The following is a 27,151-nucleotide window of genomic DNA, read 5'->3' on the forward strand; positions in this document are numbered from 1 at the left end:
AAAACTATTACCTCCTTCACAATGTGGTCCTTGAAAACCTAGTGGACATCGACAGACACCTGGCGCCACGCATGTACCATTATTCATACATTGTGGATAGCATAATGCTGTTTTGCAGTACTGTCCCATGTACCCTTCAGGACACTGACATATTTTATCTGCATTGCACCAACCATTATTCTCACATTTTTTATCACATACTAAATCTAAACCTTTAAAAATAATTATAAACATTATTTTATGATTAATAAATTAGGTAATAATAGTCTAAAAATAAATGTTGGCTGTTATGAAATAACTAATAAATTATTTCATTAAATAATTGTATAAATTCAGAATTCAAAACTATAAAAGAAAAATCACTGAAGGTTATATTATGTAGGGTTTGGGATTTCTTGCATTTGAATGTTTTTTTGTAGTGGTTGTAGACTATTTCTAAGTGAATTATAAATTGGTTTTATAAAATGGCAAAACTAAATAATAAGTTTAAATTTACATATTTCATCATATTTTTATGAAAAATGAATATTTGTGCATATTTTGCATTTTTTAAATTTGTATGTATGTAACATTGTCAGGAAAAATTCAAAAATATTTTTTTAAGTAAATTAAGGTCATAGTCTGTCGTATCTGATTGGTATGTTTGTTTACAATAGTTTCTGTGTTGCTTAAGAATCAACCTTTTAATTGACAATTGTATTGTTGTGATAAAACCTAATGACATCTAAATTGTAAATTGTTCGACAAAATGAAAAGCAGAACGTGTTCGTTCGTTAATCATAGTTAACTGATCACATTTTATCACCTGTTATTTCTTATTAACTCAGGACATGTACCTAACCAATACTTTTATAAATTGTAATCAATTTGTTTTATTCACAATTTTTATTCTCGTAGTTACAATATGCATTTCAAAAACAAAATAAAAAGTTAGCTGCATATTTCGATAATTTTAAGTACATCAAGTTCCAAACCCTAGTTAAGTATATGTTATTTTTCATTATAAAATAGACTAAATGTAAATTATTTAATACCCATAACCAAAATAGCCAATTATAATGTTAACAAAAGTAAATTAATTAAGTATTCAAAGGCTTATTGCATACAATGTTGATTGATGTAATTTTTCATTCCTTATAATTATTTTTAAACTTTCACTATAGAAATTTCTTTGAAAAAGATTATATTAGATAATTGCACATTTTAACTAAAGAACAATATTCTATCATAAATATTTCCTCTATCCTTCAAGTTTCTACATATGTCATTATTATATAGGCGAAGGTGATTATGCTGATTAAACTAATATTCAGCAAATAACAGTGCAGTTACCTACATGTGTTTTTAATTTTAAATACTTTTGCAGTTAAAAAGTGATACATATTATAAATTTATAAAGCTAAATAAGAATGAAAATAGTATTATTGAGTAATTACATTTGAATGAGGGCATAGCATGTTTTCTTACTTGTACTTTTACTTGTACCTCTAACCATACACTCTTTTCTGAGTTTCACTTTTAATGGTGTATCAGGTAAAGCTCGGCCTTTTCTGTTTCGTATTAATAACCGTATGTTGAAACTAGCAATGCCTGATCTGTTTCCGGAACAAGGCAACAATATACTAAACACTGAAAACAATAAATTTATATTTAAAATAGAATAAAAAAATGTTGTGAGTATATTAATGTATTTTTTATTTTAATGATTAATAATTATACTGCTAAATTACTAAAAGGGATAAATAATATTGAATTAAAATGAGATCAAACTAGACACAATAACATCTGACTCCCCTGGCCCTTTCGAAAGAAAACAAAATCATAAAACTCAAGCTGAACATTTTTAAATAATTTTCTACAATTTAATGTATTATTTATATTCATAATTATTTTTTTAAAAAATTTAAAGCGATAGCACATTAGCATATACTATTTTAAATTATGTTTTATGGATAGACATAATTAGTATGTAGCTAGCACATTTATAAAAGAAGACTATTGAGTTCCCATTGAGATGGAACTCAGATATAACATTTCTGTATTGTAATCATATGTATCATATGTATTACGATAGAAATGTATATTTTGTAGAACATGTTATAGAACGCTTCACACTAATTAAGGGGTATGATTTAGGCAATTTTAAAGACATTTTGAAAAGACTATACTAAATTTTCTTTTTTAAATAAATTTAAATGTATAGTACAAAGTATTTTTAAATTGAGCCAATGTCAATATCAACAATGGTTATTGAGTAATAACGAAATGGTTATAGAAAAACATATTAGCATAGAACAAATTTGCCGGGACAATATTTACAGTGGTTTAATCAAATTGTTAATATGTAGATATTGTGGTATCAATCAGCTTTTATTTTTTGATATCAATACTTACTAATTTTAAGTAATTTGTAATAACTAAATTATAAAAAAAAAGGCAAGGAATAGCGCTCTGCTGTACAATAAATGTTGAGTAGGTCACTATTATACAAGTAGTATTATGGGTATGTTAAATTTGAATTCAATGATGTATATCATTGAATTTGACTAATCATTCTGAAGATACACGGTCTGTCAGCCTATACTATATCACTAAAAGTATGTAAGTTTATTTCCATAAGCGGAAATTTGGTGAAATTACTGGGAGGCTTAGCAATATATGCTCATGATTACACCTATATAATGCTAAAATCTGTACTTTAAACTTCTGGGGGGCTTAGATCCTCTAGCCCTCCTCCCGATTTTCGCCTATGTATATTTCGTATTTCGTTATATTATGTCTTTTGGCCTATAGCTATTAAAGTCATTCAATTTACTTTTAACAGTAGGTAATATGTAATAACATATCTTTCTGTAAACACCGTAAAATAATAAGAATAGGTTTATAAAGTATAAAATAGATAATATCTTAAAATAATTCTAAAATATTATGGTAAAAATCACAATAATATAATATTATTATAACATTATTATTTATTATATTATTATAATATACGTAAACATTTTAAGTTTCAACAAATAATATTTTTAAATCAAAAAATAAACTTCCCGAAATAATTTCGAGTAATGAGGAAAAAATTGTTTTATTATGTTACGGCACAATTTGTGTTGCTATATTTTGAAAACCCCCACGAAAATTATTTTTGTATACGTGCCTGATTACCCCTGAGATATTTTTATATTTTATGGTTTCAGCATGAACTACCTGTGATGAATTTTGTATTTAATTTTCAAGAATTTTGATAAAGTAAATAATTTTTTATCGAAATGTATAGAACAAAACTAACAAACAATTGAAATTTTTTAGTTCTAATAAATATCTCAAAAATTGTCGAAATATTTTTAAAATTTTTATTGTAAATAGAAAATGATAAAATAATTGAAAATTTCAAAGTTTTATGACTTGTTTTTGAGTTACACATAAAAACAAAATCAATTTTGCCAATAGTTGGATTTGCGTAAAAACTCCCGTTTTTCCTTAATTACTGCCCTCCCCCTCCCCCTTTAATAAAAAATAACTGGAAATTATTGATTTTTAAATTCTCAAATTACTAGGTCTAAGAAATCACCCCCAATATTGAAAATAAAAGCATTTTTATTGTCCCAAGAGATAATGACAGGCTGAAAAAAAACCGCACATATCATTGTAAAATCAATGCATTCATTACTCCGCTCAGGATCTAAAAATGAATCTAGGGATAACTTTTTTTTAGATATTATTTTTTCAAAATGTTTATTAAGATGTGACATTTATTCACTTTTCTTGTACTTAGGTATTAATTACTGGTTAAGTGTCCAAACCATGGATATGTCATAATAATTAATATTTATACAAAATAAACGGTAAATTTCGTGAGTAGGTATTTATTGATTATTGTATGATATTAATCAATGCTCTTATAATTAAATCTTCGATGATGTTCATTCCAATTATGTAATAACAATAACCATGATAAAATAATTACATAATGTTATACCTAATTTAATACCAAAAATTATCTTTCAAAATTTAATAACTCATTGTATTGATTATAATATTGATGATAGTTCGTATCTCCCTGCTCCTGCAATATTATTTTATTAATCTATATATTATGGTATTTATTATATCAATAAATAATATGAACTAGGTAACTATAGTAAATTCTTAAAGTTGATCTGCAATGTAACTGATAAAAAGGATGAGGGCACTAGGGCAATGTACCTATATCTATAAGACTATAAATTATAAGAACTACAAATGATATCATCATCATCATCATCATCAATATTCAACAATCGTATTAATCAAGAATAATTATTCAATTTTAAAATAGTTTGTGTGCTTGATATTGTATGAACTATGGACATGGACACAACTGACAACTCAACAAAACACTTAGGGGAGAACGTATTTCGTTTTATGTGTCATATTTATATAATAACAAAATATATTTGATTTGTGCATAATAATGTATATTGTAATATTCTATTCAACGAGTCTTTTGTGTTTTGTCATTTTTAAAAACGCCCAATGCTTTTATAAAACATAATCCTTACAAAAACGAAATATGTAGGTACAAATTGTTTAGGTAAGGTGCTATACATAATAGGGTATAAGTAGTATGTAACTACTAGCTGTTGTCCAATTGTACAATAAATCATACTACAATAAATTACCGATTATGGTCATTTCTTTGAAATCTGTAAAATCCTCTTATAGCCCTAAAGGGACATAATATTTATGATCGTGATGTATAGATACATATAATAGTACCTACTACCTATAATGCACAGCTACACACAGTTTTTAAACACAAATTGAGTTTTCACAAATTTGACAATCATTCACTAGTGGCAAGTACCAATTTATTATAACCTGTAGGCGTATTTTTCAGTAAGGTTTGTTCTGACGCCTGAGTAAATTCTAAGTAATAACTTATTCGAGTAGTACCTACATACCTACAGGCTCCAATATGTTCTATATAACTCTTAATATAACCCTTAATCATATACTATAAAAAATATGATCGTGGCAAATCAATATATGTTAATGTGTGGTCAAAATGACTGTAACACGATTGCGCATTTTTTACCTTTTTTCTTTGAGCAAACACAAATATTTAAATAAATATCAATTCCAAAAATTTACCAACATTAATAATAACGTAATACGTATTCGTCAAATTATTACGACAATAATAATAATTAATAAAGTAATACGTATAGTCAATTTTTTTTTATAATACACCACATACAATAATTGTGTCTAAAAAAAGAATAATACACCGATATTCGTCTATAAAAATAAATGTAAAGAATAAACGACGGTAATAATAATAATTAACGATTTAAAAAAAATAGTCAAAAAAATCAAATTTTTATAACTTTTTACCACAAAAACGTGATCATAGTGTAAGCAAATAGTCATTTAAAGATATTTCATTATTTTTTATATTTTTTCCAAATATTTATTATATATGCAATACTTTCTTCTTGCTCTTTACGAGGATTGTTAATATTTTGCTGTTTTATACTATATATTTTTAAGTAAGATTCACTTTAAATATCCAATAAAATATGTATAACTTGGTGAATAGACGAATGAGTTGTATAACACTGAGCATTATACTGGCTATGAAAAGATTCTGGGCCATTGGTTGTTTTTGCCTCTGTTAAAGGTTCAGTGGCCCATAAAATCAGAGGAAAAGCAGCATCAGGTGATACATAATTGTTTACGTCGTAATTCAAAATTATCAGTAGGACTATTTTCAATTAAATATACAAAAGCATCTTCTACATCTTCCGAGGGTAAAAGTCCAAGTGCAAAAAATTGTTTTAACCAAACACCTAGTTCAGATTTTGAATTATAGTTTTATAATAAATTATTGTCTGAACCAAGATTGGCTTAAATGAAATCTACAGGCCATAATTTTACAGATTGAGAAAAAATGTTAATATTTAAATGTTTGTGTTTGCTAAAAGAAAAAAGGTAAAAAGTGTGCAATGGTGTTGTATTTTTTCAAATATAAAAAGGTAAAAAGTGCGCAATCATGTTACACCGGGTCAAAATGTGTTTTACTCTTTGATCTACTCGACCTATTTTGGTCATTGTATAAGAGTTAAAACTAAATTTTTAATAAAATTAGAAAATCAATGAAAAACTCAATATTACGTTGCTACATTTTTACATATGTAGTTTTTTATATATTAATATTTTAAACAGTGTATTATATGTAGTATGTACTCTCATAATATGAAACAATTTTCAACAAATCCAACAATTTATTTTTATTGTCAGTCCTAACTCCTAAGCTTGTAAAATTGAGAAGGAAAATTGTTATGAAGATCAACATCTATATTTCATGGGGTACAAACGTACTTATTTTTAGAGTACACTCGTGCTTCATTTTTTTCTCGTAAAAATGTAACGCGGTAAAACCGCGTTGCATGGAACTGCATGTACAACCGTCTACGTATAATAGTTAATCATTATGAGCAAAAAAATAATACATGGGATAAATTAATTTAAGCTTTATGATAATAGATAATTAAAATACTTATAAGTAGCATATAATTTGTGTTATTTATATAAATCTAACTATTATATGAGTAAGTACCTACCTACCCTACGCCCCTATCTATATTATCACTACATAGTAAATAATATAATATTATAATATATTATTATTTGTAAGTTTATGACGATATTTATTTTTAATCAGATTTATTTTTAAATTGAATTAGCCGTTAATCAAAATTACAATTTTGAGTTCTCATTGCAAAAATATTCTGAAAATATTCTTATGTACAATATAGCGTAACTAGAATTTTGATTAACCGTGGTAAAATAATCCTGTGGGCCTATTTAGTCTTACAAATTTGATAGGAGGGGAATATGAGGGACATGTGCCCACCCACAAAATGTATCTCTTTACCCGCCCCGACTAATAGGTTATAACTTATAGATAATCAAATACATGTAATACCACAATAATAATATAGAGTACGTTTCATTCATTACACAATTATTATTGCAGCAATCAATGAACAAACGCTGCACATAAAATAATCTAAAAGCGCGCGTCAGTAATTTTTCTAAATATTAAATTCAATTTATTTAAATTGAAAAAAAAATTATAACATAATATAGATTACCTAGCTATGTTATTTAATTTATAGTAAATTCTTATGATGGAGCATCTTACTGTTTACCTTTAAAGGTACCTCAGGTCTTCAGTACCTGCTCATAATATTTTATAACGTTACAAAGATTATTGTTTGAATACATAATTTTTGTAAAACGACTAAAACGCCATGATTAAACATTGCATTGTTATAATATCTATAAAAAAAATGTGAACGATAAAATCCGAGTAACCTATCAGTAAATAAAAATATGAAGCCCTTGTTGTAGCACTGACGTTAACTCAGTGTATATTGTGAAAATGTGAATGTAGAACAATTCTATCGGCTACTAGTGGTGTACACAGACTGATTATAGAAAATTTAAGAGTTTTTCCCCATTGCCGTAATATTATTTTAAATATTTCATTTTGTCAATTATCAATGATTGTTGTAGTGGTCGTAATTTATTAAGGTATACTTGAATTTTATATAAATAAAATATAAACAGATGGATGATGACAGACTATTTTGTAAATGCATTTATCATTCATATAATATATCATATATATATATATATATCTTCTCCGTGGAATTAGTGCTTCTATAGTGGCATAAACTGATTCCATTAAATCAGTATTTTAAAGACGGCTATTATTTTTATTAAAGATCTTTCAGACTATGACAGTTCTAGTCATAGAATTACATTTTGTACGTGAGATATGCCAGTAGAAATATAGGTTTGAAATATGGATGACAAGTGACAGCCCACAATCAGTTATTGACACAATGATACACTAATTCATTGTACAAATAATTTAGCATCAAATACTAATCTACTGTTAAGACTGTTCGACACATAATTACCAACCAATTACTTCAGCTAAAACTGGAAGAATATTTTTCAACGTTGACACGTTTCAAATCATACATAAATACTTTATATCAACCATGACAGATTGACAGAGAAATATCTCAGCGGATTAGCGGTATAGCCATCATAAATAAAAATGAAAAATTAATAGACACGTTCGACGTTCAAGTTATAAAATATTTTTTTTTTAAGTAAAATCTAAATGTATACATTTAATTGAATGAAGAAAAAAATTTTTAATTAATTTTAAATGCTTATTGTTTTTTTATTTTAGTGCGTTTTTAACAGTACAGTATCACAGGAAAGTTTGAGAGCAGTGATAGCAGTGAGCACATATACATTATTCTCTCAAACTTCCTGTGTCTTCCAAATACTTATTTATTTTCGAAAATATAGCAATATCTTACTTATTCTGATGGACATAATTATGTAAAAACGTATTGATAATAAATTATTATATTGTGATTATTATCACATAGGTATCAAAAACCGTTTTTTTACTTTTTTTAAAAATATTTCCATTAGCCATTATGAGGTATTATTATATTTAAATAATATAGATCATCAATTTTGATATGTTATAATGAGTTTCAACTTAAGATTATATTTCGAAACAATATGCACTGATGAGTGGGTTCTCAAATTTGTGAAATAATTTTTAACGATGCACTATGCGAAATCGAAATGAATAATTAGGTACCTATACCTATTTGAGTTTTTGGACGCTGTGAACTTTAAGAACACTATTTTAACAATTCAAAATTTATAAAGAAATTAAGTTCGAATTTAAGTATAAATACAATCAAGTTTGTAATTGTTTTTCTTGTTTTTTCATGTTATTTAGTGTAAATACTATCTTGAAATTAATATTATGATCTAAATTTTATGATTTTTACGGTTAAATCTACATAGAAGTTCGAAATTTCGATTAATAAATATAAGTTTGAGAAAAAAAAATGAGTACGACACATTCCCACGAATGACGCCGACATGCCGCTGCACTGTGAAGTGAGCGGTAACCGATACAATCACGAGTATACAAATAGAGGAACATTCGACGGGATTAAAATTACTTTTGTGTAGTTTAACATAATTTTAGACGGTCGTTTTTGGCTTCGGTGCAACGTCGTAATCAAATTGGCCATCATCACGGAGAACGGAATCACGGGCTGTGTACCTGTGACATGTCCGCGTATTTCTATTGTATATTTTGTATACTGACGGTCGTTCGCGGCCGCAACATTGACGGATAGTTTGAATTTTTCGAGCTTTCCGTACTCAAAAATCCGACTGAAACTTTTATTGTGAGCCGCATCTCTCCGCGGTCGGCGGGCCGCACCACGAGCGACGTGCATTAGGCTTAGTCGCTAGTACTTCAGAGGCATGGGCGCATCATCGGTTTCGTTCACCACCCGCCGACAGGTAAAACGAACCGACGACGGTCAATCGAAATGCAACTGAAAATAGTTTATTACATTGTTGTTTGTAAAGATTCTACGCTGTAAGTCAAATTATAAAATAGTATTATAGACAATAATCGTGTGGATAATTAATAGGCACTATACGATGATATTTGTAACAAAAAAAAAAACGAAATATAAATTATTTTAAAATATTTATAACGAAATATTATTTTTATAGTATAATAATTGCAATAATATAATAATACAATAATAATAATAATATAATTACGATTTTATAACCTAGGATCAGGTAAGACTATAACCCCATATGTCAGATATATCTTGTATGTTACTCGTTATATTTTCTACAGAATATTATGTAATACTCAGTAGTTGCGGAAAATGCCGGGATGATATCCAGACTTTTCTCCTTGGTTAGGCTGTTCATATTATATATGTTAAGGGTAGAGTACGATAATCGGATAATGTACACATTCCCGGTTAATTTAACATATTATATTTTTCTATGGTGCAAAATATGAGTTTTTGTTAAGTGATTACTCTTTTGAGGGCTGGTAAAAAAGTTTCCCCGAGCAGAGATGTATTCATAGTCTGCTACTGATAGTGTTATACTGTTATACACTTATGTGTTATAGGTTATAATATGTACAGTGTACACATACTAGTTTCCCTGACGCCTTATGTGTCTCTTATAATCTTATATATCGATATTACCGCGACAGTGGTAATTATTATGTTTCGTTATAATCACAATAATGATTGCCAGTGTTTCACAGTAATCCATATTATAATGAACTTTTTATCCGTTCCTTGTATCTACATTCTCCGTTATATAGAAGAGCATGGGTTAAAACTAGGTTTAAACACTTAATGATACGGCATTTATATATTTGCAACAACAAATATTATGAAAAATTTTATTTTAATTTTCGAATAAATTACTTTTTACTGTCAAAGAGCACTTTGACACTTGATGATATCTTCTTTCATGAATTTTTCATTTTGCGTGATTTTGCAGTAATAGGAATCTTGTAGGTAAGAAGTTTATAACGATGCTCTTTAAATGGAAATTAAATGAATATATGTAGAATATATTCTTAAAGAAAATTGATGAAAATCCTTATTCTGAATAAGAAAATGCTTAAAAACGTATTTGAAAAGGAAGTAGTATTGGACGGTTTTTAAAAATAGATTAAACGCTCGATGAAATGGCTATATATTTTATTTTTATGCTTTAGTTATGCAGAAAGTTAATTAAAAGTTCATTTTTAAAATGTATATAGAATTTAGCTGAAGAGACCTGTTGCCGGCCATTTTCGTGTATTTTTATTTTTCATTTTATGCCATTTTAAGTGGAATGGATCGTACTGTAAATTTCAAAACTAATCATCTTATAAACCAAGGGCCATGGTGTACATAATATTCACAAATAAAAAATTTCGAAAATCTTAATTTCTACTTGAATAGAGTCGTAGAGCAGATTTTTGCCACTCCGTGTAATTTTGATTTTACGATAAAGGAAGTATTAATTAGTATCTTATAATCAACTCTGATAAAATACAGGTTGCCTAAAAAAAAAATGTATAGGTTATAAATTCTAACTTCCCTCTCCTTAGAGGGAATATGATAAAGTAATGAAAGCATATTTACCGCCATCATGTGATGATTTGCGCCAAGATGCTACTGCTACTAATAATAGGTAATTATTAAATAATAACATATACAATAAACATTAGTATTAAAATTCTTTGGATTAATTAAATTACAATAATCAATTAGCACCCCCGGTAAAGGGAAAAATGATTATTATTATTGTTAGTATTAGTATTATTTGTTTTTTATTATAATGTGGTTTGAGAATAGTCAAATACTCATATCGCTCCTTTCAAAAAATCTGAGTACGCAACTGATATCAGCTGGTATACTGTATGCCTGATAAATGTATTGGCTGTTAAGCATTTTTAATATTATAATATATTAAGCAGTGCTTATTATTTGTGAAATAAGAAACATACGTATTATGGGTATAGTAGTAGTGCAGTGCGAAATGTATAATGACTAATTAATTTGTGTGACAGTACCACGCGTGTTTTAAGTTTCTAGTGCTGAACGTAGCTGTATTAAAAAATGCGGAAAGGTATGGTTTCCGTTCAGCGTCAAACAGTAGAACAGCACAATGTTATGGGAAAATTTACCTTTATACGAAAAATGGGCAGTTTGTAACGAAATCACATCATCGGAGCATCGTTTTACATTTTCGATTTTTGTTAAAATATATTATCGAAGAGCTCCGCGGGCCACATCAAGAACGCATCGATATAACATTGTGTTGCATAATTTATAACATTTGATTGATCGGTTTTATTACAACAAAATATTATATTTTTTTTGCACCTGTTCATGTACAGCATGATAATTATCGACAGTGGCGTGGCGAGCATATTTCAAGCCTTAAGTAAAGTATTTAAACAATGACTCACCCACTACGATATCCCCTACACCATAATATATAATCTAAAACGTATGGTAATTTAGAATTTTCAATAATGGACATAGGCCAACAAAAATTTAATAAAAAAAAAAATACTATGTTAATTAACCATCATTCATCCACACAAATTTTAATTTTTAAGCGCCACATAAATTTCTAGGGCTAAGAAATTGCATAGACAAATGTCGTTCACCACGTCACTGATTGTCGAATTATCATGCATATTCTTTTTCTTCGCATCATTGATGCGGCGGCGTATACCGCATTAGGTGCATCAAGAATCTATTAATACTATTATGCTATGTATTTTATAATGTATAAATTGTATAACTGATTGGTTTTATTATAATACAAAATATTTTTTGTCCTTGACCATGTATATCATAATGTTGAACTATCATGCATATTTATTTTAATAGCTATTTAATAATAATTATTATAATAAAATGTTTAACTGTGCAAACTTTTTTTAGATTCTGAGCAGAGCATGTATTGATGTTACGATAATGCGTGTTAACGTATACGCGATGAACAGTCAATTAAATGGTTCGATCTTAAACTTTGATGATAAAAACTGATTGCAAATTGTGTATAGTTTTTACCTAAAAGGTCAATATATATCCAGTATTTTTCAAAATAAACGAAAAAAAAAATAAAAAAAAATAATGAATAACTGGAAAGATTTTGACAAAATCGATGTACAGATACTTAAAATTTTCATAAAAGGTTTATGTTAGAATTTTAGAATTTCCCATACATAATATTTCTTTAAACTGTTTTTTGAGTTATTTATATTATTTTTATAAATTTCAATAAAGGTTTTTCTTACCGATAGTAAAAAATTATATTAATTTTTTATCAGAGTTTGAAGTTCAAATTTAGAAAAAAAAATTTTCTGTTGAAAATGAATAAAATGTACAATTTTATAGATTGGGCTTAAAAATTGAATACAAATATCCTCATAACTTATAAGTTATAACTTTATAAGTATAGTTCATATTAAAATCGGAAAATCTAAAAAAAGTATAAAATTATAATTTTTTATTTTTCAGACATTTTTCAAATTTGGATGAGTTAAATAGTTAAACAATGCATTTACAAAATATATTCGTTATTGTATAAATAAACGTTATGTTTAAATATTGTCGTTTAAAACTTTTAAATATATTATTATATTTTAATATTTTATACATACAATAACATTTTAAATGCAATGTTTTTAACAACAATTAATTCAACCTATTGTATTACAAATAGTAAAATAAATTACTGTATTATACAGTCCGTACCTACATGTCCTATCTAATAGCAATATATTAAAAAAAAAAAAATACAAGACATGTAACATACTTAGTAACATAGACTAATAAAACATCTTCAATCAGAACCGTTCTTTGTATATAATAGTCAATAATATATCATTGAATTCAAATTTAACACATTCAATGGTCCACTTGACATCTACTGTACAACAGAGTATTACTCGATTGCGTACCTTTTTTTTTATTTGATTTGAAATGTTTGAAACTAGACGTAGTTTTAGGCGTAAGAAAGACATTATACTTCTGTTCACTTTTATATAAACTTGTACTTTGACATTATGCAAGAATTGTATATTGTTCGTACTACTAAATTATAGTATACTAGGTATCAAATATATGCATGTGCCCGTAAAATAAATACTCATTTTTTTTTTAATTATGTCTGACACTGTTCATATAATTTCTTATAATCGGATTTTGTTGGGGAGGTAACATTTTTTTCAATTCTTTATGTTTATAAAACATCATAAATAAATATTATAACGTTTTATATCATAATTATTTTATAAGATTCGTTGAGAATTTGGGTAGTATAATGTCTTGGTATATAAATTTGAGGTACATTAAACGGGTGCGTTGCACCGCCTTCACCTATGCGCAGTATACCAGTTGCGGCACTGATTGTATTTTATATACTTATTGTTAGGTATATTTCAAAGGTTTTACATCCTTAACACGTGGTAACAGCCGTTTTAATTTTATAGTTCATAAAACTAAGAAGTCGTTATATTTATAGAGTATTTTAATAGCACACAATGCATATATTACACTTAGTTAATAGTTATAAAAATTATAATTAAAATTGGACTTTAGTGTATATTATATAAAAAATGTAGTTTACCTTTGGGTCTCTTGGGTATTTTACCGTCGGTTTTCACAGTAACTGTGGGAGGTTCCAATATGTTTTTGTCGTCCGAATCTAGAGTGTCGAACATGTAAAAATAATTCTTATTTCCAGACATCCATGTGAAGTTCACATAACCAACCTGCAGTATGTGATTAATGTAAATATACATTTGAAATAATAATAATAATTTCATAACGCTCGTCACTCACCTCAGATGGAATGACTGGCAAGTACTGTTCAAAATTTTTGTCCAAAATATATGGCGTGACTTTGCCTTCCATAATTGCATATATTGGCATTTTCAGACCTGAAAAAATATTACTTGAAAGTTTGAAACTACAGACAGTTTTTTATTGTATTGATGTTTTTTTAGGCGGCTTTTAGACGATTTTTAGACGTCTGAATTACTCGAACTGCTTACTTGGGATTATTTTTTAGTGAACATTATTGCTTTAGATTTGAATTTAACATAAAAACCAAATTAATACAAATGCACATCAAATAAAATTCTATTACAATTATGCTTAAAATTAAAACAGCTTATACAAAACTCTATTTTCATTTCGGTGTCTTGCCAATGTATGTAGTTTTAGGCTTTGGCAATTAAAATATATAATATAAATTAAAATTATCTTTATAAATGTTAATTTTAAAGTTTTTAACTTAATCGTAAATATAATATATCATGCGGCATCTCCAGGAATCAAATGCTATTAAAATGTACTTATGAGTTATGAAATTTTAATAACCTATTTTAAATTAAATTTAAATTTTTATATTATGTATTTACGAGTCTTCTACTATAAGAAAGTAATTGCTTTTATATAATTTATACTAATTATTGATTAATATTAAAAAATGAATGAAATATTATATTAGTAGTTTATAATTCTATGGCGCCTATACTAGGTATTATAATAATTAGGTACACCGAAGTACAATGTATACATTGTAATACTATCATAATTATTTATATTCTAAAGGTTCTAACTATTTAACTAAAAATATTATAAACATAGGTACACAGTTATTTATATACGTTCGTATAATGTATGTGTGTGTATAGGTTTATTAAGTTTTTGGGTATAAGATTATTGAATGTTATATATTTTAATCTTTAAATTATAAATATACTTTTACACAAAATATTGTATACCTAATTTAAAATTAACGTTTCAGCATTTACATATTCAAATATTTAACATATTACAATTTAAAAATAAGTATTATTCTTATTTTAACTGTAGTATTAAAAATAAATTATAAATACCTATGTTTAAAAAAAAAAAAATAAGAAATTATTTTTGTGTTTAATTACCTACCCATTAACTTAATTTTTGAACTTAGATTGAAAATTAAATTTTCATATTTATAGTTAATTTTACTATTATTTACAAAACTTTTAATCCAGATCTAGATAATCATTAAATGTGGCTAATAATTTCTGAAGGGGGCAACAATTTAAATTATTCTTTAATTCGTGACTCGTGAGAGGCTACGCCCCCTTACAATCAACATATGTTGCGTCATGCTCATTTAATCTATTTAATAATCAAATATAATCTATAAATTATAAAACTAACTTTTGTTTTATTTTATTCATACAGATTAATAGCGTTAAAAGTGTTTATGACAGACTAACACCTGTATCAGCATTTTTTTTTTTTACATTATCATATTTTTTTTTAATGAAGTGTTAGCAATTTTTAACATACAATTTTCAAGACGAACTATGATCAATAAGTAGAGATACTACAATATATATTATTAGTTATTACTTAAGAAATGGTTTAATATAAACAAACCCAATACATATTACTATTATTACTATCTTAGTGGGTACCTACCTATATGCTCAAAATATAATATGTGAATAAGTTTATCGTGCAGGCGGGGTGTGACGTAAAATAAGTCGATATTCGTAATCTAAAGAATTAAAAAAAAAAATATTTCGAAAAAATAATATTAGACTAAAAGATTTTCATATTATTTTTGTCCTTAGTAAAATTTTAAAGTAGGTAAATATAAAACCTTTATATTATAAATATAAAATACTTATTTAATTCAATCAAGATTAATTTACTTCTAAGTTAAAATGTATAGTATAAATTTAACCTTTAAAATGTTAAATCGATAATAAGTTTAACAAATATCGAAATAACAACATTATTATAGTGGTGTATACTGGTGTCTTAAATCGTACAATAACTGCAATAAATACTGTAAACGGTCCAAATTCTACAAAACATACGCTAATAAGATGTGTTGGTCAGTAATAATTTACTTATATTTTTTAAGCTTTAGGATATTATGTTATAAAAAATGTGTGAGTTAATTTTTTTTAGAAGTAATGTGCGTGTAGTATGAATATTATAATAATTATTTATTTTTCTGTCAAAATAGGATATATGGATCAACACTTGAATGGCTCATGATATTATAATCTGCTGAGATGTATAATATATGTTAATTGTTAATAAATAACAATATTACATTATTTGCGAAGACACACGTGTTCATCTATTTAGCAACTTTTAGAAACGGTGTAATTGAAAATAGCGTTTTAAGGCCTATAATACATATTATTACGCACATTTGACTTGAATATTTGTCTAATAAAGTAATAACAGTAATAACTAATAAAAAAACTTAACCGATAATTAAGTAAAAATTGACACCCACCTAAAATATTATGTGTTATGTATATTATATAATTTTAAATTTATCACGGTATAATTAAATACGAGTATTGGAGTATATATCAGTATAGTTTTAAATCAATTGTACGAATTGTTATTTGTTATTTTAATATAAGTACCTAAATACAACATAAATATTTCAGTCATTAGATAAGGCTGACATCGTCGTCATCACTCGTTCTATATATCTGTAATATGCAGTATATAAATATAAATATAAGTTAAGATTTCTAGTGTTTGTTAAATATATATAATAAATACCTAATATTTTAATAGAAATAAAAATTATATTGTATGGAATAATTAGATAGTCTATGTAATATTTAGTTAATGTACAATAAACGGTAATCAAAATTGTTCTATTTACGTTTATATAATAAATGTAATATGCATGTTGTAGTACTATGCAAAAAAAAATATATTGTAAGCATATTAGTACATATAAGTACATTCAAACAATCGGTTATTAGCATACATTTTGGGGAAAAAATTATAAATTATGATTATGAAAAAAGTATACTGGAATACATGCAATTATCTCCTATTATATACAATATGGGACGAAAATAGTAGGTATGCGCCGAATTATCTAAAATAAAATATTATATTGTTATTAGCAATTTGGAATTGATCGTATTGACGTGTATATTACTTTTTTTTTTATATAGTTAGGCATTATTTTTAGCAATGAAAGGGTATCAGTCAATTATTAAATATTATACTGATCATAATATAGAAATGACATATTTTTATTAATTCAAGTAACTGTTGTTTCATAAACTTTTAATAATTTTTAGAACCTAACCAATTATTGTTTAATAAATTTATAAATATTGAATGTTGAGGAATTAAAAATATAAAAGATTTAAGCAACAATCAGTAATAAAATTTTTTTGTTGTTTTTTGTAAAATTTTGATTATTAACAATAATATATTAATCTAATATAGTTGTTTAATGATAAATATTTATTTTTATTAATTACAAACTGGCACCCAATAAAATAATATAACATACATTTGGTAATAATTGTTTAATAATTTAATATAAAAAAATTTAATTACGACATTTAAATATAATGAAAAATCTTGATTAGTTATTAACCTCATGATACGATAAATGAGATTACTTTTTAGATAATTAGTTAAATTAAAGAAAATATGTACTTAATGATTTTTTTTTAAATGGTTGAGACGAAAATTTATTTTAAGTTAATAAAAGCAAAAGTTATTTAACCAGAAATGAACTTGTTGAGAAATAATATGTTTTTATGTGTATCAGAGAATGAATTAAAAATGAAACAGCCGAACGAAAATACAAAATATCAATTTAAGTGTCATATTTCCAATCATTTGTATATCTCGCATTAGATAATAGGTATCTATAATATGTATAACAAATATATGTTTTTATATATGTATTTTAACATTGTATTGTTTAAATACAAATTGTAATTACAATTCTTTTGATAAACAACGTTATTATTAAGAACAATTCACGTGGATTAAAAGACAAAAAATATTACTTCTGTATCCATCTTTTAAACGTGCGTCCTTGAAAAATATTTATTGCTTATTGGTACATGAATATAATTAAAAAGTTGTAGAGTAACTAGTATATCTAATACCTATAAGGCTATATTGTATAGTATATATTATAATATACATGATATAATCATAATACATAGATATTAAAGTGTACTAAAACTTCTAAAAATACTTTTATTCACGTTTATTTTAAAATTTATTATCATTCATTGAACCTTACAAAATGTTCCTTGAAAAAAACCATTAACCTAATCAAAGTAGTTACTTATACAAATTTATACTTTTTTAAATAATTTTTGGCAGAGCTAAAATATGACACTGAAAAAGTATATTATGGTAAGTTTTTTATGACTAGTTTAAATTATATTTTGAATAGTACTTTGATTATAAATCAATAATCCTGATGATAATATTTAAGTGATTATTAACGTGAATGACGGTGTTATAATATAGTAAGTATACATATATATAATATACTTTACGTAATATTTGTATTGTAAATAATAATTGTTATCTATCTATTGTTATATAATGTCAAAAAAATTGTATTTCAATAGCATTAAGTTTAGATGTCCATGCCAGAAGAATTTGATACTAATATAATAAGAAAAAAACATAATATATTTTATCTATTAGCAGTACTAGTTACTCATAATATAATTTATAATACAATTTTTTATTTATAATTTTGCTAAAAATTTGAAAATGTGCGCAATCTAAATTAGTGATAATGTTAATACATTCAGGTTTAACACGTATTATTTATTTATTAATGTCATTAGTCATTACTATTTTAAGTATTACTTAAATATATTTCTACATAAAATTTATTAGGTACTATTAATTTAAAATACGTATACACCATCCACACATAATATATAGAGTGATATTTCAGTGAATATTTAATCTTTTTGAAAATCTCTTAGAAAATCTACATTTTTTTATTGTAAATAACACACTGCTCTATGTTTTATAATTGTAATATTTTATTTATATATTTGCATCCTATTATTTCCATTTCTTATTTCAATGATTCTAAACCGATATTTCGCAGCACTTTAGCATTAAACTATTAAATGTAGGTGCGCCACGACTACCACAGCCGTAGTACGCGTGTATAAGATTAAATGACTGTTTAGGGTGCACATAGACGCAACTAAAACTTAATCTAACCTTGGTAGAACATTTTTTTTTTCGTTTTAAACCCATGTGCAAATTTACTCTACGCCCTTTTGCTAAGTTTAATTTTTCGTAATTGGCTAATAACAAATATAAATTCACATTAGTATGTATAGGTTACTTACTGACCCGACAATGCTTTATATTAATTTAACTAATATGAAATAGTGAATTTGAACTAATTTAAATTTCCTGTTTAATAAACTATTTGTTTCCGATACATTGTTACATTGTAGCTAAATTTGAGAAAAAGCTTTACAATATACTTATTTTCTAGTTGTTTGTTTTATTTAAGAAAAAATTTTCGTGATTTATTATCCAATAAAATTCTCTTTGAGGAGTTTTTTTTAAATATTTTGATCACCATCAAAATGATGTAGTATCTATGACTGGGTATCCCGGACTTTTTAGATAAATCTCAAGGGTATCTTTAGTAGAAAAAAAGTCGAGAATTATTACCGTATAGGAACATAAATCAATATGTTCAACAGTCAAATGGCATTCTCAAATAAATTATCTTACCGAAAATTGTTACACGCATAGGCATTAGGCATATATATTATATAATATGCAATACAAATAAAAATTATTTTAATAAATAAATTGTAGTTTCAATATTATTATAATTATTGCATTGATATTCAAATGTTAGGAAAAATACACTTTTTGATAACTCAATATCAACACAATTGAACGTACTTAAATCAATTTTAAAATTGTAAGTTGAATTTAAATTTAATACATGAGGAATAAAATTTAAATAATTGAATAGGTTAAAAAATTGTTGGTTGCTTATAATCCAACTTATAAACTATAAAGTGTGATTCGGTTAAGTTTCAAAAATGATAGTAAATAAAATAAATAAACTAACCAAACTCACAAACTTTTTTTGAGATATGGTGTTCATGTTAAAAAGTCACCCCATAAAATATTCATACGATAGAAAGTTGTTGGACGCCATAAATGTTATTTTATAGAGAAAATGATCCCATTGTACATTTTTACATGCCACGTTCGTTTCTAAATCAATTTTTGTAGTTTTGTAAAACCAAAAATCTTATAATTTTAATTTTAATTGTCGTAGATAACAACTTTTAAACAGAATATTAATCTGAAAATGTCGATGTATGTATGATATTGAACATTCAAACAATATTTTTCCTTATTTATAAGCACTTAAAAGTTTAGATAAACCATTAACGATACGGAGTATTAAAATTTCGAGGGGTGTTCCTAGCTATATACAGTGTTGCGGTTCTACCACTTCAATCCGCATCTTATCTAAACGATAATAAGAAACCAATATTGGTTCAATATTTGATGTATGCATGTATTCATCATGTATTAGGAAAATATTCCACTTCAGAATTCGTTAATGAATATTACATGGGCTGCAGCCATTCAGAAAAGTAAATAATCACCACGATAAAAAGAAAAAAAACCATTAAAAATCAGATCTGTTTGCACACTAACATATGTCGACACGTCGTGTTATAATCTATGTAAGTACTTATGTAGTACTTACAACTATGTATAAAGCGAGTTTATAAAAAAAAAAAAAAAAAAAGTAAAATTCGTCTAAAATTCGTCTAAAATTCGTCTAAAAAACCGAGTGTTCGTTATACACATTACAAACGTCGTCGATGCTCACCACTGTACATTTTCACTTGCTGTTCGTCGATCCACAGGGACAGGTCGTCCTTTTTCGTCTGTGGCTGCTGCTGCTGCTGCTGCTTGTGCTTGAGCGTGCACACGACCACGGCCGCAGCGCACAGCGGCAGCAAGTACCACCCCACGGCCGGTAGACGAGCCATGCGGCGGTGCCGGCGGTGTCGCGCACGTTTCGCTGGCGATCGCGTAAGAACGGTGTACGATTTGTATCTCTCAAAACGTACGATTTGCAAATATTATCGGCGCCGTTTAATGGGGAGGGCGACTGATGATTATATTATTACGCGTTACGCGGGGCACGACTGGTGCGCGGACGTGCGGGGCACGCGGACACCCGCGGTGCTCGTGATTTATGCCGCTCGCTCGCGTTCAGCGAGACGATGCGATGTGGCTGGCGGACGTACGCGCGGCGGTTACGAAGACGCGAAGCGACAGACGATTTTACACGCCGAGAGAAATGATCATATGGTTTCGCGAACAACTGCGGGGTTTTCGGAGAAGGGACGTCGCCGGACCCGTTAAAAATGATCTATCGTCACGATCGACGTACGTCGGCGGCGATCGTCAAAACAGGTGCTCACGACGTATTTATTATTTTTGTTTTTCTCCGTCACTCTCTCTCTCTCTCTCTCTGCACCCGCCGTCGAGGGTGTATGGAAATCCCGTCCGGTCCGCGGGGTTACGGTGGTGTGTGTATCTAGCCCGCGGCGAGGTTCTGTCAGCGGCAGCGGCGTCGATGTCGGCGTCGGCGACGGCGGCGGCGGCGGCGGTGTTGGTGGTGGTGGTGGTGACGGTGGTGTAGCGGTGGTGGCGACGACCGACGGCAATAATAATAATAATAATAATAATATACAAGAATAATACAATATGGTGTATATATATATACATACACAATACTTAGTGTATTTAAACCGATTGTGGTGCGAGCGCCGCGCCAACTGGTTTTCTCGCCTAACCTAACCCAACTGACCGGGTTCGCGCGTCGGCCGGCGGAACGTCTGCCCCGTCGTCGCTCCCGCTCGCTGCCGACGACGACCGCGACGCTCGCGTATTACAATGCTGTCGCCGCCGCCGCCACCACCGCTGCCGACCTGCCGTGACGGGCGGCGGTGTCGGCGACGAGACCGGCCGGACCAGTTGTTGTCCGCCGTGATGCGGACACCGCCTCGGCCCTACTCTTTTCACACACACCGCCTCCGCCACCGTCTGCGTGCATATAATAATATTATACTTTTTTATGTATTACGTTTTTTTTTTATTATATTTTATAATATTATTATATAGGTGTACGATAATCACCCACGGCCGGCGATTCGACGACGACGTTTTACCGTATCACGTGTTTAATAATAATGATAATAATGATTTTACTTTTATTATTATCATCATCATCGTCGTCGTCATCATCTACGTCGCAGTCGTCGTTGTCAATGCGTCATGCGTCTTCGGAACGATTGCGTTAAGCTTAAAATCGCGTACGAGTACAACGCGATACCTCCTGTGATATTATATAACTTTCGGGAAATATCGGTTAAAAGTATGTTCTCCGTGTGTAATTATCATGGTTTATGTGTCAAAAACACTTTAAGTATACCCGCGCGGCCGTGCGTGAACCATTATAAACAAGCTAAAAAGCCGAATTAAATTGCATTTTATTGGTTGTAGTATTGATTTTTATAAATCATCGACATCCGCAAAGGACTGCGCGTCACGTCCGCAGACGTACACATAACTTATTATTTTAGCAAATTTGCGTTCGACAGAACCGCAATATTGTGTCACGTTAGCTTTATAACTTTGAAAATATCGATAATTTCACTGTAATGTCAAAACTAACATCACGATAAGTTTGGTAATGCTGAACGCAAATTTGCTATTTTGCACGTGGAAATACGTATAGAGAAAATAGATAGTTAGGCAATGGCGCATTTTTGTTAATTACAAGTCACGACTTGTAATGCGAATACATGAGCTTACTTATGACTTAGTCCCGCAACGAGGCATATATATTATTATTATATTATAGGTTATATTCGAAGATTGCTTGTCGCGATTTTATCCGATGAAATCATTTTATTATTTTTTTATTCCCTACTCATATTTACGCCATAATAAGAGCTTATATAGTGGGTATGTCGAACATATTGTATTTTATATTACATCATTTTCACATTTCGCACATCATGCATGTAAAGCTATTATATTGCCAGAAAATTGTCAACGATTGCTTGTTTTAATCCTTTTCGCTAGCGTGTTGATTTCTGAGCTATTTTGACTATATGCACATACAAAAATTATGGTTATACCTACTACATTATACATATAAATTATAAAACAAATTTTCATCTCATAAGGTAAACGATAGATTTATACCTACCTTGCTATTGCGTATTCAATTTGTGTTTATTTATTATTTACAAATAGGTCCGTGTTTGTGTTAGTTTTTATATATTTTTTGTACAACCTTTTTTTTGTTATCTAGCTATTTAAATTTATTTGCGAGCAATAAATTATAATATACATCTTCAATAAACATCGACGTTTATATTGGTTACCACTTCTGTTTTACATTACCTATATATACATGTATAAATTAGCGCAACGTGTATGGTTAAAAATATTTTTCTGACTCACTCTGTACGTAATTGTTTAACTTACTCCATTTGTATTGTGTCTGTAAATGGAGTGGTGAATGCCGAATGATGATGATCACGTTACAAGAACGATTATTATTAATAACAGAAACAAATTAATATGTCACCGTCCGGCTGTAGTTAAACAGATTGAAATAGAATGCACCTATATAATATAATGTAGGGAAGATAATTGATTATGAAAAAGAGGGTGAATTTTTCGTTCTGACGTCGTACAGTATATCTATTAATTGTTCAATGTTCACACACACACACACACACACATATGGTACATACAAACAAATGGTGTATACATATCAAATATATAAACGATAATAATCAAAAGTCTGAGTATAGGTACTTAGTACTTACATGATTTAGTCATTTTTATTGTTTTGATGTTGACTGTATCAGTATCGTTTATTCATATTTAATTTATAATACATAAATATATACTATATCTACTATAGCTATAGCCTATAGATATACCTATATCTATACCTATACCTATATTAGTAAAACTATATTTTAATATGAAGTTATATATATATATATTAACTTTAGAATTAGTCAACATTTTCTGGACAATAAAATTAGATTTATTATGTTTATATTATTGATCTTCATCGCATATCGACCTTATTAAAAAAAAAAAACATAAAACTTGTGGAAAATATGTTATTAATACTTAAAAAATGTCAACATATTTTTATATAGCTATACTACAGAGTATTATTAGTATGAACGTGGACAATGTATTAAATATAACGAACATTTTATGTATAGTTATGTAAATGTGTAATTAGAAGAAAACGGTGAAAAAAGTACCTATAATACTATAATAATACTAAAAATATTATACCTATTATAGGTTGTAAAATAAATCAATTATACACGATTGTTGTTATAAAATTACCTATACCTATTATTATTACTTTATTTTTATGAGATTATTAAAAAAAAAGGTATAAGCAATGGATTCTTGAAATGACTATACTTGTATAATATATATAAATATACCAATATATAGCTTTCATAATAATTGTTACTGTCAACTGAAATTCCAAGTCTTAAGGCGTGTGAAAAAGGGTCAATGTATTTCTCGAAATATCGTATTATTATTTATTTATATGCAAAATATTATACCCCAATAGTATTATAGTATATATATATAAATATCCAAAGAAATATTTAAATTTAAATATTTAGTTGAAAAAAAATTTAATTTAAATAAATAAGATTTAATAATTAGTTTGGTGATGTTTTTATACCTCTGTGTTAACGCAATATTTCATATAAATGTTTTACTTTACAAGTTGTTTGAATAAATCGCACTACCTACTGTCTGCCTTATATAATAACTTTAACCACATATACATTATAATACTTACTTGTATTACCTATACTGAATAACTATATTATATATGTTTATAATTATCTAATTAAAATAATATTTTTATTTAATATATTATGTAAAACACTAAAACGTTATACTTATTATATAATAGCAGGTAACTATTAAATGAATACCTTTATGGCTACACTCTGGAATGGAACATTGACTTTGACCAATGACCATCACTAATATAGTAATATATGTAAGTATAATATAACCACATAACAGGTACCTATAGTAAATACAATTTATCATAACTATTATGATAACATATTTTAATAGGCATACATAATTTAATAATATTGTTTTCTTTTATGTAATATTGATAAAAAGATAAATTATACATAAACAATAAAAAATAAATATATCCAATATTTTCAGATTTTTCACAAATATTTTTAAGTAGGCAGTTTTAGAAATTAAAATAAAAATCTATAATATTCGTTTAACTAAGTACCAATATACTTAACTGTATATAGGTATCTATATTTATTCGTATAAGTTCTTTTTAATACAATTTCTAAGTTGTAGTATATTCATAGATCCCAGTACAATAAAAAAAAACTGTTTGATAGAACATTCGAGATGGTACAGGACTACAGTTTAAATAAAAATATAGCATAAGCGTTTTCACGTGTATCCATTCAGACGTCTAGACTTACCAACTATGTACCTATTATGTATACAAATGCTAGTATGCCACTAATAAAAATATCTTAAACACATTATCTACTGAAAGAAAAACTCTAAAATTAAATAATAATTATAAATTAAAATTCTTAAAATTAATCAATAGGTATTATTAATAAGTAAAGAAAATGGTTGGTTTATAATGATTGGTGAAAAATATTATAATAAATTATATTTTAGTAAATATCTTTCTTGGACATTATTTGAAAATATATTAAGATGTATAAAAATTATGCGTTTATAAAATAAATAATATTATGATGTTTAAACAACGAATGATACACATAATATTTTAAAGCATATAATTGTATTAAAGTGAGTAGGTACTATTATGTTCTAACTAACATGACGATAGACGATATAATTGTTAGTTAATTTAAGATAGGGGAATTTTCGTTGCATTACTTACATTACAACAATATTATATATATTACAACCTATACGTGTCCAATTGTCTATATTATTCATGAAGTACAACGACTATAACGTCTTCAACTACACTATATACTTCAATGTGGTATTTTTACTCAGTATTAACATTTTATGTACTTCTATAGGTATAATGAATTATAATGAAAACATTAATAACGTATATTATAGGTACTATTATTATATAGGTAGCTAGGAACATTTAAAATGTATTAACCGGGTATTTACTTGAAAATTGGTTTTGTTCCCAAAAAGTTAACATGATAATATATTTCAAACAAACTTATTTTTATATTATCAAAACTTATAACATTTGCAAATTATGAGAATGATAATATAGGGACTGATGGTTAAACTCAGTAATAGCCTTTTTAAAAACAATACGAATAACGCAAGTATAATAGTGTACCTATATAGAAATGAAAAAAAGGATAATCTCCAAATCGTCACGATATGTTGTGGAGATAAGACTTCTGCAGACACAAAAAACGCTGAATACACAACCCATACTATTCTTTATGTGCATATATACAATATAATATTATATTATATGTATACGATAATACACAATGTAAAAAAAAACATGTTTAACAGGACGGCTCCATATTTGGCTCATCGAAACAGGTTTATGAGAGTTTTTACCCTGGGATAAAATATGTTTCGTGCAATAGCTTAGATCTTATAAAATTAATTATAAACACTTCTCGTACAGAAATATACCTACCTATGACTACTATAGCGTCGCTGCAGCGACTATTGTCTTGCAAACTCTATAGACATTTAGGGAATAATTTTTAATTTTTAAAAACGAAACAATTGATCACACGTGTGTAAAATATAATTTCGAT

The 27,151-nt window shown here is 27.4% G+C and overlaps 1 protein-coding gene across 3 annotated transcripts in view; it reads right to left on the reverse strand.

The window, feature by feature from the left end:
• The window catches only part of LOC113557879 (protein shifted), a 74,843-nt gene that overhangs the window by 1,662 nt on the left and 46,030 nt on the right, over positions 1–27,151 (reverse strand). Inside the window, exons 1-5 of one of the 3 annotated variants that reach the window (XM_026963423.1) lie at positions 21,136–22,119; positions 14,271–14,368; positions 14,056–14,200; positions 1,468–1,629; positions 12–212 (exon numbers count right to left, since the gene is read on the reverse strand). In XM_026963423.1, coding sequence (XP_026819224.1) covers positions 12–212; positions 1,468–1,629; positions 14,056–14,200; positions 14,271–14,368; positions 21,136–21,298 — 769 coding nt within the window. In that variant the 5' untranslated portion in view covers positions 21,299–22,119. Of the gene's footprint in view, positions 1–11; positions 213–1,467; positions 1,630–14,055; positions 14,201–14,270; positions 14,369–21,135; positions 22,120–27,151 lie in introns of those variants that run through there. The other 2 variants (XM_026963430.1, XM_026963437.1) reach the window with 2 other exon arrangements.

The sequence above is a fragment of the Rhopalosiphum maidis genome, chromosome 4, assembly GCF_003676215.2.
Source record: "Rhopalosiphum maidis isolate BTI-1 chromosome 4, ASM367621v3, whole genome shotgun sequence".
NCBI lineage: Eukaryota > Metazoa > Arthropoda > Insecta > Hemiptera > Aphididae > Rhopalosiphum > Rhopalosiphum maidis.